At 34.7% G+C, this 15,747-nt stretch overlaps 1 protein-coding gene across 1 annotated transcript; it reads left to right on the top strand.

Annotated features, from left to right (window-relative positions):
* The first annotated feature begins 795 nt into the window (after positions 1-795).
* Positions 796-12,885, top strand: LOC129270622 (uncharacterized). The gene is made up of 6 exons (XM_064115234.1): positions 796-1,035; positions 2,600-2,745; positions 3,461-3,712; positions 4,653-4,761; positions 6,584-6,726; positions 8,489-12,885. Exons 1-6 carry the CDS (start codon positions 910-912, stop codon positions 8,751-8,753), a joined length of 1,041 nt encoding a protein of 346 aa, XP_063971304.1. The 5' UTR covers positions 796-909; the 3' UTR covers positions 8,754-12,885.
* Positions 12,886-15,747: the final 2,862 nt, after the last annotated feature.

Genomic DNA, 15,747 nt, shown 5'->3' on the forward strand with positions numbered 1-15,747 from the left:
CACGAATATTACCCCGAGTTTGAATAAATGGTAGAGTGGTTTTGATTTTTTCTTCACATAGATACTAAGCATTCGGCGCATTTTTGGTGTTTTAAAAAGCACATTTGCTCTAATGAAAATGCTGATAGTTTAAAAACAAGCACATGAACCCCTATTTTTTAATGTTTGTACCTCTTAGGCATACCTTCCTCTACAACTTTGCAAATTTTGGTGAAAATGACATGGATTTTGAATAAAGTGCAGCATTTATTGTACGTTTGTAGTTTGTTACTGAAATTTTACATTTTTTAGATTGGGATTTTGTTATCTTTTACACCATTTTTAAGAACTGACAGTGCTGTTAAACTTAAAATTGCAAACAAATAGCACTATAAATAGATTCTTCATTCGAACGATAAAATTATCAACTCTCTTGCGAAATTTGATGACCTTTTCATGTATTTTGACTGAGTAATAGAGGATTAAACTCATTGTAGTAATCTTGGGCGCGTCTAAAAATGCCAAATTCTTTCGAATGCGCAATTCTTAAGAACATCAATTTGGGTGAACTTTGAAGCTCTATAGCAAAAAATCAAGCACATGGACCTATTTTAATTTTTGCGAATTTCGAATATTACGGTTCTAAAGTATCTATGTGCAAAGTTTGGTGAAAATGACATGGATTTCACTTTAACTGTGGAACGTCCTTAACTTCCAGTCTGTACGTCTGCGGTAGGTGGTGTAGCGCCATCTCCTGTTTAAAACTTTATAATCACAACCGAAATACCCACCGAGCTAGCTAGCGCTAGCTAGCTCGATATCGATCGCTCGATCGATCGAGCAAAGAATTTTAGTCTGGTTGACGTCGCCGATCCGCAGATAACAACATAACACTTTGCGTTTGACGATAACAAAGTTGAGATAGCAAGCATGGACGAAACTTCAAGAGGGTCTGAAGGCACATTTTTGTATTATGGATATGGCAGTAATCTAATGAAAGAGAGAATTCACTTGAAAAACCCGTCTGCTGTTTTTGTTGACGTCGCAGAATTAAAGGTAAAACAATTTTATTTCAGCGGAACTCAACAGACAGTCCTCCCGCAGCGTTGGGCGTCAATTTAACGTGACTGTCGTTTCGCTCACCGTAGATAGCGGCCTGTACCGGGCGATATTCGGGTGGTAGGGCCTACTGGTATGTCTAGCCTAGCCTAACGTTAGGCTTAATAATAGTTAATACTAATTACCTTTTAATAATAAAACATTTTACTAATGAGAATTGATTTCAAGAAGAATAATATTTTAAATGGGTAGGCCTAAATCTACCGTATGGGTACTAGTATTCAACCCGGCATAATTCAAAGATTTTGACATATTCCCCAAAATATTTAGAAATAGGGAATTTATCTTAATTTCATACCTTTGTTATTTCCAGGGTAATCTGTTATCGATATTTTCTTTGTCAATCTGTCGACTGTATGCGCGGAGGATCGAATTATGCGGCGATGGCCTTTTGCACTGAATGGTACTAGTATTCAACCTAGTGAGGATTGATAGCAAATCTCAAAAGGGTTTAGATTGCTAAATTAGATCTAGATCTATGTAAGTCTCTGGCTTTGATTAATTCCCTGTTTGGTCTCATCTCAAATGGTCTAGTCCATAGTCGGATGGGACAAGGGCAGATTGAGAGACAGGGCCATCTTTCATCGCTATGTTGAATACTAGTACCGACGGGTTGAATACTAGTACCAAAATCCGTCGCCGTATAATTCGATCGCCCGCGCACACAGTCAACTGGTTGAAGAAAAAATTAACGGAAAAAGAATAACCAGCATTTGCTCTTGGAAATAAGACGGGTCTGAAATTCAGGTAAATTCTATATTTCTATATATTTGAGGAAACTCTCCAAACGGGTTGAATACTAGTGCCCTTACGGTACCTCTCTAAAGTCTAAGTAAGACTGAGGTAGACAGCTGGCAGCCGTCTTGTTTCGAGGAGTTTTTTAACATTTTCTTTTTTCATTTCTCCTCGTACACAGACGGGTTGACAATGCAAAATCCCCCCGACGGGGCTCATCGATTTTTGTCTTTATTTCATAAACATATATAAAAAGAACTGTACCAAAATAAAGATTATTATTCCGTTTTGGCCTGAAATGCACCAAAACGGGGAAAAATAAACTTAAAAGTGGGAAAACCAGTGACTTACTTCAGCTGTCGCGCAACTTCACTTCCCAGTTTTATCCAAACTTAATATATAAACATATGGCCATTGAGTCCCTGTGCAGATCGAGCTAGAACTTCGGTCTCTGTATTTGATGAGTGGAGCCAACAGAGTTCAGCGGAACAACCAACATAACAGAGACCGAAGCTCTTCTTGGTCTAAGTTAGAGGCTGTAATATCTTCCCTTTTTCCCCACAACCATTCATGAATGATGATGTTGACGGCCCACTCATCCAATTCCTCTTGTCTTGGACTTGATTTCATTGTTTTCATTCATGCCAAGAGGCAAGAAAGACCTGTCTTACATTAATTAGGAAACTTTAAAAGTGCTTCATAATAATTGGTGCATTTCTATTCAAATGGTGTGATCTTTTTTGTGGCTTGTCTGTCAATTTCTCAGGATCACAAGCTATGTTTTGGAGGACAAAGCGACTGGATGAGTGATAGATGGCATGGTGGTGTCGCTACTGTTGAAGAAAGGAATGGGAGTTCTGTGTGGGGCATAGTGTGGAGATTAGAGGAAAAGGATCTCGCAAGTCTGGATTTGTAAGTTGATTCTATTGTTATGTAGGTCTGGTTACTCAAATTTATTTGTATAGAAGTTAGGTAATAATCCTACAACCAAATAGAGATTTAGTAATTTTAAATTTACAATCCTATAACTTAATAATAGAGATGCAGTAATGTACAATGATTTATTATACATGAAGTAATACGGTATATAATTGTTTTTTTTTTACCTGACAGTAGTTTATCCAGTTCGTAAATATTACTTTTGGCTATGTGTGGCAAGCTTTCAGGTTGTCATCGACCTTTTTTTAAAATCATAGATAAACTGCAGTATGTCATTAAACTGGTTAATTGTTTGCAGTTAATGCGACCTGAATTTAGCATGTATACACAAGAAAGCTTTAATAAAAAACCCCAGATTTCTAACAACTTGGATGATAACTCAACTCTCATTTAAATTCTTGGGAAAATAAATGAAGACAACAAGAACACACTTGTCGAAACGTCAAGTTTATGGAGTACCGTGAAACCTACTACATTAGTTGTATTCAAGATTTCAAAATTTCTGTGGTCTTTCTTTTAAATTCTATGTATTTGTAGTTTGTGTCATTCATTTGTGTAATATACTTTTGCAAATATTTGAATGAGTACTTAATAAAACTCAATCAGAATATCAATGTGTGTAATTTCTTATAAATGCTACATAGCTCCCTATTATCTCTCCATTGTATTCTGTATTAACTCACTACAGACAAGAGGGTGAAGGCGTTGTTTACAGACGAAAGGAAGTCATTGTGACATCACAAGATGGTACCCGTCATACATGTTGGACATATAGCATAATAGACTTTAAGGAGGGCACCCCTTCACCTCAATACATTGATGTGATCAGGAAGGGGGCCGATCAAAACTCTCTCCCTGAGTATTACCTTGAATGGCTGAGATCGATTGAGGATAACGGATACAGCGGACAGGTGGAAATCATGAATTTAATCGATACCGAGTAAGAAATGTACAGATTAATACTTAACTGACATTTGATTTACACTTAAATTACACTAATTGAGATGTTTTATTACACATACTAGTGAATTTCATGCATAATTGATATTTGATCAACAATAGATTGACACTTTAGATTCTTAAATGGTGCTTAATTCACTCTGGACAATTTATTGGCTCTTCATTTTGTACCTTAATCTGTTCCTTTGTCACATGTGTATTAAAAAGTAGAAACTTGTTCTTCTTGTTAACTTATGTCATGAAGCACAAATTTGTAGAGAGATGGCGAGCTGTAACACTGCCCCCAAAGATTGTTAGTTATCCATTATGCTAGTGTTCGACACGACACTGTGGGTGTCCTGTATGATGCCATAGCCCATTGCAACAGTCAACCTGTTATTGGATGAGTAATTATACTGGGCTGAGTTTGAACACAAAATTAAGTTCCATTGTGTCCCAGGGACCTGTCCACGGAGGATTATTGTATTGTTATCTGGGGTGCACTGCTGAGCACTATCACAGCACTCCTAGTAACAATTGATAATCCTCCGTGGACAGATCCATGTGGTATCCCAGATACATTCGGTACAAAATATTAGTCTGAAATTCATATATCCCCTTGACTACAGAATTCTCTAATTTTGCGATACCTAGCCCTACTGTCGTGATTTGCGCCACGATAGTTCTAAACTATGGTCTAAATCATGGAATGATCGTAGTGATCGTATCAGATCTTGAGGTCGGTCCTGGCAATCATTTTGATTGAAGAAAAAATTTGGATGGCTCAAAAACATTTGCGATCAGCTACAAAAGGTCAATCATAATGGATTGCACGGCAGTGGGAATGAACTGAAGTATGAGTCCAGTGTCTTGAGAACTCTGTGCAGAGTAGATAAGCTGCATTATTATTTCTATTTTCTTTTATTGTCATTTATTATCAGGAGTAGTGATGATACCTTCCTCTACTTTGGGTACGGTAGCAACATGTTGAAAGCTAGGATTCATGTGCACAATCCTACTGCTCAGCTAGTTGGTCCAGCCAAACTTGAGGTACATTCTCACATTCATTTTTAGCACGGTAGTAATTCCAGGGGATTTTCATGAAAGTGGACAATTTCAGTGAAATCCTTGATTTTGATTTGCAGTACCGGTCTATGATTAACTATGGTGACTGAAAATGATAATTTGTGAACAGCCACCTAAAATCCCCAAAGTAAGGGTGTGTTCGATGTCGATTTTAAAATTTAAACAGCAACATGAATCGTGATTCAAAACTCAATTCCAAAAGACCGAACACGAACACGATCATCTGTGCACCGTTCATCGTCTTTAAATTTCCCGCTTTCGTGAATGCAGCTTTAGTGCTCAGTTTGACCCATCACAAGAAAGGTCAGTTCTGGCTCCTGTTTTTGTTGGCTTCCAGTGCGAGTGCAAATTTAAAGACGTTTCAAAACGCAATTGTGTTCAATATCGCATTCGAGATGCTCAAGGTCGTAAATTTGAGCTGATCGCATTTGCAAACGCATCTTTTTCGACGTTTAAATTTTCCTCCGAATCGTGATTTGAGAGACGTTTATTTTTACGACTGGGAATGGAGGATATTGAACACATCGTTTGTTTCTCATTATATCAGCATTTTGTAATCACCATTCATGTTGCAGTTTAAATTTGGAAACCGACATTGAACGCACCCAAAATGAATTTTAAGATTTATATTGTTTGAAAAAGCACATCCTGAGCTTTAAATGATATATCACTTGATCAAGAAAATTGATCAACAATAACCAACACAAGTACTTATTTGAATACAGAAAATATTAAGTCAGAGCTTCAATAATATATGGAGAAAATAATGTTTGAAGTTCAGGGTTCACTCAAGTAAAACTTATAAAATCTCAGTAAAACTTCCAAGCAGTCTGCAAAAACTTGTGTCAAAGAAACTGTTTGTGTTCCATTTTTTTTTTATTCAACTTGACAACTTCAAATTTTGACAGCATGAAGAAGAATTTCTCTTCAAATAAGTTTTTTTATTTTTGCCTTTTTAATACCGGTACCAAAGTATTATTTTGGCTATTTACAGAGAGAACCTTTCCTCGTGACTTATTGTTGGTTTTGGCTGGCCACCTTTGTCATTGCTGACAGGGTTTATGAAATGATGCCCTTGGGGACTGTTTCATGATAGAGTTTTGTCAGTGGTTTTCACTAAGTAAGTTGCTCTCAGCCAATGTGGAGATTAAATTACAGTAGCTTATGTCACCTGTCAGTGAAAGTCACCCTGGCTTTATACACTATAGGTACCGAAGAAAAGTCCAAGCTATGTTTATCCTCCTTTGGGGGGATTCCTTCATAGCATCTTATATAGTCCATGAGGGATTATTATAAATCATTAAACAAAGGTTGTTCTTGGCAACCTGAATGCTAGTCAGATGCTTTGCAAACATAGTAACATGTAATGCTTTCAAACTGGAATATGGCTTGAGTAGCGATGGTTTGAGTAGTAGCACTTCACTTCATCCTGCTACTACTCAAACCATCGCTACTCAAGCCATATTCAGCTCATCTCATCTGGTTTACAGTCCTTTTCAGGACTTCACTCACTTTCAAGAAAGAATACTTCTAATTTCCTCTTTTCATCCTATCTCGTCTTTCAATTTCAATATTTCTGCCTATATTTCCTTCCCTTCTTCATATTACACAAGGTGAACCGTAAATCTTCTCCACGTTAGAAATAATATCATACCTGGGATTCAGACCCACGACCCTCTGATTGACAGGCGAGACCAAGAACTACTAGATCACCATGCTCACACATATTGAGATGTATTTGATTCCCAACCCCCTCTCATTGCCCCACTAATTGTCTTTTATGTAGGGTTATAAGCTGTGTTTTCATGCCTATCCTGATTGGATAAGTTACTGGAAAGGTGCACCTGCTACTATCAAGAAAGCTCCAGGTGATCATCTATGGGGTGTAGTGTGGAGACTACATATATCAGACCGAGATCACCTAGATAGGTGAGTTATCTATCTATTAAGCATTTTATGTTTACTTTTATTATGTCTACAGTTGTTTCATAGAGCTCTTTATTTAAATAAAGAATAATGCATAGTTTAGAGTCTGTAAGTAGCTATACAGCAAACTTGCAGGTATCTACATGTTGAGGCCAAATGTTTCCATACACCTATGGAATTCAATGAAATTTGTTCGCTTGGCAAACATTGTAAAATGTACTATATTTTCAGAAAAATAAATACTACCATGACGAATTTGGTATCAAATGAAAGAGCGTATTAGGCTCTTTCACATGATTGGGATGACATTGGGATTAAAGTATATTTCAGAAGGAATTTTCTTTGAAGAAAAAAAGTAATGTTCCTGTCAAATATATTCTATTGTTTTCTATTACATTTTCAAACATAATTTCATAGAAATATATAAATTCCAAATCTATGATTTATATTACATTTTCTATCATGATATGTCACAACTGAACAAAAAGGTGTAATCTGAAATGTTTGTGTTGAGAAGTAACTAGCACAAATATGAGATGTTTTTGTCAAGTTTTTACTTTTAATTTGTCTAAAATATGAAGATTTTTGGGGAAAAAATGACACCTAAATATTTTTCATCTCCTGATGACAAAGCGATGTGATGAAGGGGCATGACATACTCCTCTGTCTGCTTTGAAATTTGTCATGATAGCACAAATATTTTATAAGATACAGTAAATTTATGATGTTTGGCAACTGTCAACTTTTCTTTGAATTTCCTGGGTGTATGTAAACTTCTGGCCTCAACTGTATATGCATGACTATGCAAGTGCTTTAGCATAACATACCAAAGTGAAAGAGCTTACCTGTATTGTCACCAGCATGACCCTCATTCACAACACCATCATTAAACCTGTACATTATTTGTTTTATAAAACTAGGCAATTTGTTAAAACCCCTGAAAAATTCCACAGATAATACAAATAGGCCCTATTCCGTTTTCTAATTTGACATCAAAAGTTGAGTCAGTATGATACGTGCCTGAGTTAGGGCATCATCAAAGTCCAAAATCCTAGCCATAGCTTTCTTTATAATGAATTAGTGTGTCACATGGTTTTACGAATTTGAGGTTTACCAATTTATTCAAATGCAGTGCTGTACAAAAAAAAATGCACAGTTGGAGAGTTGTGTAGATATGACGCAGGAATTCATTACTTGCATATGTATGCACCCACGGTTGGCTGCATCCTAGAACCCGGTTTTATAAAAATTAATATATAATTTCGATAAAAATTGGAACGAGCAAAATTTTATACATTTTTAGTGTCATCTGCTTTATCCTTTTCCCTTGAGTAGATTTTATTATCAGAGGCTTCACTAATAGAAAAAATTGTCATTGAAGACCATTCTTATTGTCACCCTTGAGTTTCAGTATTATGTTATTTTACCTAAATTTGACAGTTGGAGCAATGATGTTGTCTGAATTATTGCATTTTGATAAAACCATCATTAAGCCAAATACTGGAATAATTTGCCTGTAATAATATGGCAGTCTCCATCTCTTTCGTAGTTTGTAGTTTTATAGTTTTACTAATTTATTTGAAGTATTTTCATTGTAAGCACTTTCCGCCTTATGGGAAAAGTGCCATATAAGTAAGTATTATTATTATCAGATCACTTCAGAAAGATATTATTAGCTGAATAATAAGTTAACTGGTCATATTTTGTTTACCTTGATTTTTACTTGATAATATCAATATCTTTGATTATTCACTCATAATTTCAGTCAAGAAAGTGAATACAGCGTCCTGGATGTTACCGTGACAACACCAGAGGGCAGCAGTCATGTTTGTCGCACTTATCAACTTGATGACAACGTAGAGGAGATGGCTCCCTCACCGCATTACATGAAAGTTTTGATAGAGGGCGCCAAACAATCGCGAGTTCCTTCCTCTTATGTTCAACGTCTTGAAGCGATACCTCACAATGGAGATAAGGATCCTCCTCCTATTATGGCCACTCTCTTCAAATCTACCCCATCTCAGTCATGACATGGGCCAGAATAATGATATTACTTAACTTTCTTTTATGATGCCTACACTTCCATCTACCTTATCAGTGTCCTTCAACATATTGTAATCAATTTTACCAATTTTAACCTGTTTATACATGGTTCATCATAGACCTACAATTGATATCAATCCAACTTATAGGAATGATTTATTTAATTTCTAGGAAATTGGATTCTATATATAGAGTACTTTTCAAGAATGTAGCACAATTTCATGGGTACATCATATATGGTACTTTTTTATTCGTATTGTGAACTAATCAGTGATGTTATTTCTTTTTGTTTAATATTTGAGTAAAACAAATAAGTACTTAGATGTCTCAGATTTACCTAGGGAATCTAGGTTATTCTTTGCTATTCTTATTTTTAACTTTTATGGGCATTCATGCCATACTTTTAAGAAGCATACCGGTATTATGTAGGTACGGGCAGTTAATTTCATTTGCTGGTACTAAAATGTATGGTAATGATATGAATGAATTATGTTTTAATGATCTATTATGAAAAGTGCCGCAGGTATCTGGCATAAATATGCTAGCATTCAGTAGTGATGTCCAGTAGTAGTACATTGTAATATTTTATATGTTCCCACTCGCACAAAGATAAGCTTCTTCAAAATGCTTGCTAGATGGGAGTGTACAGATTAAAAAATATTAAAAATTGAAGTAGTTAATTGGCAATCCATTCTTTTTGATCAAATCATTTGCATGAAAGAAAAATAAAATATCTGAAAAGGGGGATGATTAAAGTACGAAATTATGGATAAGTTACATGAAAATAGGGGACTTCTGAAAAATAAGCTCACTAAATCTGCAATTCTATCCTTGGCTGTTGGGTAGGTCAACAAAAAAAGGTACACGTCTTCCATTTGTCATGTTTAACTATTGTACTTACATATAAGGGTGACCTACAGATCTTACAAATGGCTTATTCAAGTCTGCACTCTGAATGAATATTGTTTTTCTGTCACTTCTAACACTTAACAAAACAATTCTTAAAAACTTATTGATACATTGATCATTTTACAATCATGTCTCATTCTCTATTTGATACTTTCAATTGAGATATATTCAACTATGATGCATACAATATCTTTGCATGTGTGTGAGCTGATCTTCATTTGGTAAAAGGGCTATTGAACTCTATGAAGGATTCCCACTCACTGCTGAATTACCAAATACAAACTCTTGTATTTTGAATTTTGAACCCCCAAATGGATTAAATCATGTAAATTAGAGTTTGCCATGAAAACCTTCAGGTTTCGAAATAGGAATACCGATAGGCTAATAAAAATGATTTGGCAGCCAGTCACTGAGAAAAGCAAGCTCATATAAACAGATGAATACAAACACAAGAACAGCCAAATAATGAGGATTATTACTCTTGTTCTTGGATGCCAGCTTGACGCACAAGATACTCATACTTTGTCCACTACCTGAGGAGCAAAGTGCACAAATTAGATTTGATGAAACCATCAGAAGTAATTGTAAATCTTGTTTTTGAAAGATATTGATTGTATAATATTATATATATCGTATACAGATGAAATTTATTTTGTATATAATGCATATATATACTGTATGTGTATAATTTGTTATGATTTTATATTAATTCTGCAACTAATTCTGCCTGGAATAATTGATATGATAAACATGTGATGTTTGGTTTATGTACTGTGATAATGAATGATTTATTAGAAATGTATGTACTCTGTGTGACAATTGTTAAGCAAACATCCGTCCACATCAGATGTTGATCACATGATTAATGTGCGGTAACTTTACTGTATTATTCTGTGTGTTTTATCCAATTATATATACTATTTTTATATGTATTTGATGTTGATGGTTATTGCGGTATCTTTTTTAATGAGCAGATTGATAAGCAGATGGTAAAAGGCAATTATTATTCAAGTAATCATAGTAATAATAAGGAATATTAACTGTACATTTATATTGCGCAATTTCTGTGCATTACAATAATACTATTACCCCAGCTACAGACATGCTGCCTACAGGCGCTCTGGCATTTGAAGAATTACTTCCTACCGGGTACCCATTCACCTCACCTGGGTTGAGTGCAGCACATTGAGCACAATGTGGATAAATAAAACACACCATGGCTGGGAATCGAACCCACGTCGCTCAGATTGAATGACATGAGTCATAACCACTAGACCACGATGCCCCCACAAAGTTCCATATTTAACTATAGGATTTCCTTCACTCTTAATGGGTGAAAATGAGATTGGTTTTGCATAATTTACTCCTGAAAAGTCTTGTTACAAAATATTTATTTCCTGACTGAATTATATACAAGTATGACAAGTGAATCAAAAGAGTCTAACCCTAAATAGACGGCGCTATTTCAACACCTAAGAAGCCTGGGGGGGGGGCTGATTCAGCCCCCCCTTATGATCTCGGCCGTAGATCACGCGATCGCGACGAAAATTGGCACGCGTGTTACCCATGGCATTATCTACAAAACTTTAATATCAAATTCTGCGATAAATCTCATTGCTCATTAATTATGTTTAATTTATGCGTAAAATCATAAGTTTGCTCTAATTAACAAAATAATGTCCCTAAAATGCTATTTTTGTTTCACATACTCTTTATAGGCATCTGATTAAATCTATTTTTAAAAAATGTCAACATTAATTTTTTTATTTTATTGTTTTCTAAATTTCTTATGTATTTCTTTGTTTTTTTCGACTTTTTGTTTTTTAAATGGAAATTGTCGGAGACTTTATTTTGACCATAAACAAGATAAAATTAATTGATTTTAAGCAGTAAAAAAAATATGATACATTTTATGAATTTTGGCTAAAAACACTATTTGCATTGGATTTGTACACAAATTCATGTGTTTGAGCAATTTTGGGTCTGCATGCACTTACAAAATGTTGTGTAATATCGAAACCGTGTACCCGGGGGTCACAATTTTGGTTTCAAAAGTTGCGCGAGACTTGAAAGTAAAAAGTCAGCAAGTGTCGTGGTAAAAAAATTTCGCGCGGCGGATTTATCGCAAAAAATGTCGAGGGGGGGCTGATTCAGCCCCCCTGTCTTAGGGTTAAGTTCACTGAAAGCAAAAGGATTATATGAAGGGACTATTGATTTATCAATGATGATATATTATTCAATACTAATAACGGTATTAATTTATGGTATTGATGGCATAAAGTTTTTCTAGAAATAATAGTAATAACTCTCAGTTGTTTTGGGGGTCCTTTCATAACATAGTTTTTAGAATGAATATCAAACAAGCAGTTAAAAATTTAAATAAATGATGCCCTTCATTCTTTGTATTTGTAGTTTCTGTATTACTCTGCTTGGAGAGAAGTATTTTTGTAATACATGTAGATGGGGACACTGGCACATGGGTTCTGTTTATTACATCAGTTTGGATTTGTTTAATATTTGGAACAATCATCTAATTACGTTCTGTATTTCGTAAACCTAGAAATGTTGCTCTCATGGAGTGTCCAATCCTCCTCAATATATCATTATAATTGTATATCATTTTAATGTATGAATATCATGACAAAGAAGGCTTATTACCTTGTCCTATATTAGGAAGTTTTTATCTGCATTTCTCCTCATTGTGTAGGAAATGCATGTAGTAATTGTATAATTTTAACAATAGATATCATATATTCAGGAGATTTATTGTTTTATGACTTTGCAATAATAAGAAAATGGATGTGTAATATTTTCAACAATGTACTTATTAAGATGACTTCTTGCTGTGAAAATTACCGTCTGGGACGTAGATTGTGATTTCACTGAAATACTTAGAAAAAACAATTCCTGTTGCCGTACACATTCATATATGTTGAAAAGTGGTTGTTATTGTATATTAATCTCTACATGTACTGTGCATATTTAGCTCAAATACCATTATTTGTAGCGCCAAGATTATAATGAAGTACAGTATGAGTTGAGCTTATTGAATATGGAAATTAAAACATGGTTAGCTTACATGAATTTTATAATGTTAGTGTTGAAAGTTGAAACGGTACAAAAATTTATTTGGTTTCATGTCAAACGTGTGTGTACCTCTCTGTACTGTAGATACTGGGAAATAAAATTTATATTACTGCATTGATCAAACATGATTGTGTTGTCATTTTCATTGAGGATCGTTATCTCTCATTTCATTGGATAGTGTTTCGGATGGTGGTAAAATGATGAGAGAGGGGAGATAAAGAGAGAGAGGGAAAGGGAGGTAGAGATAAAGAGAGAGGGAAGAGTGAGTGAGATATGTGGGTGTGTGTGTGTAAGAGAGAGGGGGTACATGAGAGAGACTCCATTTAAGGATGGAGAAATAAAGAAAAATGCAGAAGGGATTGAATTAACGAAATACTATCAAGAAATTCAGATATTAATCTTTGAAAGTGTCAATACGAAATCCCAATTTTGGTCATATTATGATAGAAGGAGAACCTTCAGGTTTCGAAATAGGAATACCGGTAGGCTAATAAAAATGATTTGGCAGCCAGTCACTGAGAAAAGCAAGCTCATATAAACAGATGAATACAAACACAAGAACAGCCAAATAATGAGGATTATTACTCTTGTTCTTGGATGCCAGTTTGACGCACAAGATACTCATACTTTGTCCACTACCTGAGGAGCAAAGTGCACAAATTAGATTTGATGAAACCATCAGAATGAATTGTAAATCTTGTTTTTGAAAGATATTGATTGTATATTATATATACCGTATACAGATGAAATTTATTTTGTATATAATGCATATATACTGTATGTGTATAATTTGTTATGATTTTACATTAATTCTGCAACTTATACTGCCTGGAATAATTGATATGATTCAGTGGATAAACATGTGATGTTTGGTTTATGAAATGTGATAATGAATGATTTATTAGAAATGCATGTACTCTGTGTGACAATTGTTAAGCAAACATCCGTCCACATCAGATGTTGATCACATGATTAATGTGCGGTAACTTTACTGTATTATTCTGTGTGTTTTATCCAATTATATATACCATTTTTATATGTATTTGATGTTGGTGGTTATTGCGGTATCTTTTTTAATGAGCAGATTGATAAGCAGATGGTAAAAGGCAATTATTATTCAAGTAATCATAGTAATAATAATGAATATTAGCTGTACATTTATATTGCGCAATTTCTGTGCATTACAATAATACTATTATTATTACCCCAGCTATAGACATGCTGCCTACAGGCGCTCTGGCATTTGAAGAATTACTTCCTACCGGGTACCCATTCACCTCACCTGGGTTGAGTGCAACACATTGAGCACAATGTGGGTAAATATCTTGCTGAAGGAAAACACGCCATGGCTGGGAATCGAACCCACATCGCTCAGATTGAATGACAAGAGTCATAACCACTAGACCACGATGCCCCCACAAAGTTCCATATTTAACTATAGGATTTCCTGCACTCTTAGTGGGTGAAAATGAGATCGGTTTTGCATAATTTACTCCTGAAAAGTCTTGTTACAAAATATACATTTATTTCCTGACTGAATTATATACAAGTATGACAAGTGAATCAAAAGAGTTTAACCCTAAATAGACGGCGCTATTTCAACGCCTTAGAAGACTGGGGGGGGCTGATTCAGCCCCCCCCCTTATGATCTCGGCCGTCGATCGCGCGATCGCGACGAAAATTGGCACGCGCGTTACCCATGGCATTATCTACAAAACTTTGATATCAAATTCTGCGATAAATCTCATTGCTCATTAATTATGTTAATTTATGCGTAAAATCATAAGTTTGCTCTAATTAACAAAATAATGCCCCTAAAATGCTAATTTTTGTTTCACATACTCTTTATAGGCATCTGATTAAATCTATTTTTTAAAAATGTCAACATCACATTTATTTTTTTATTTCATTTTCTAAATTTCTTATGTATTTCTTTGTTTTTCGACCTCTTGTTTTTTATTGTTTTTTCAATGGAAATTGTTGGAGACTTTATTTTGACCATAAAAAAGATAAAATTAATTGATTTTAAGCAGTAAAAGGAAAAATATGATACATTTTATGAATTTTGGCTAAAAACACTATTTGCATTGGATTTGTACACAAATTCACGTTTTTGAGCAATTTTGGGTCTGCATGCACTTACAAAATGTTGTGTAATTTCAAAACCGCGTACCCGGGGGTCACAATTTTGGTCTCAAAAGTTGCGCGAGCTTGAAAGTAAAAGTCAGCAAGTGTCGTGGTAAAAAAAAATTCGCGCGGCGGATTTATCGCGAAAAATGTCGAGGGGGGGCTGATTCAGCCCCCCCCCCCCCCCATCTAAGGGTTAAGTTCACTGAAAGCAAAGGATTATATGAAGGGACTATTGATTTATCAATGATGATATATTATTCAATACCAATAACGGTATTAATTTATGGTATTGATGGCATAAAGTTTTTCTAGAAATAATAGTAATAACTCTCAGTTGTTTTGGGGGTCCTTTCATAACATAGTTTTTAGAATGAATATCAAACAAGAAGTAAAAAAATTAAATAAATGATGCCCTTCATTCATTGTATTTGTAGTTTCTGTATTACTCTGCTTGGAGAGAAGTATTTTTGTAATACATGTAGATGGGGACACCGGCACATAGGTTCTGTTTATTACATCAGTTTGGATGTGTTTAATATTTGGAACAATCAACTAATTATGTTCTGTATTTCGTAAACCTAGAAATGTTGCTCTCATGGAGTGTCCAATCCTCCTCAATATATCATTAAAATTGTACATCATTTTAATGTATGAATATCATGACAGAGAAAACTTATTACCTTGCCCTATATTAGGAAGTTTTTATCTGCATTTCTCCTCATTGTGTAGGAAATGCATGTAGTAATTGTATAATTTTAACAATAGATATCATATATTCAGGAGATTTATTGTTTTATGACTTTGCAATAATAAGAAAATGGATGTGTAATATTTTCAACAATGTACTTATTAAGA

The sequence above is a fragment of the Lytechinus pictus genome, unplaced genomic scaffold (assembly GCF_037042905.1).
Source record: "Lytechinus pictus isolate F3 Inbred unplaced genomic scaffold, Lp3.0 scaffold_25, whole genome shotgun sequence".
In the NCBI taxonomy this organism is placed as follows: Eukaryota; Metazoa; Echinodermata; class Echinoidea; order Temnopleuroida; family Toxopneustidae; genus Lytechinus; species Lytechinus pictus.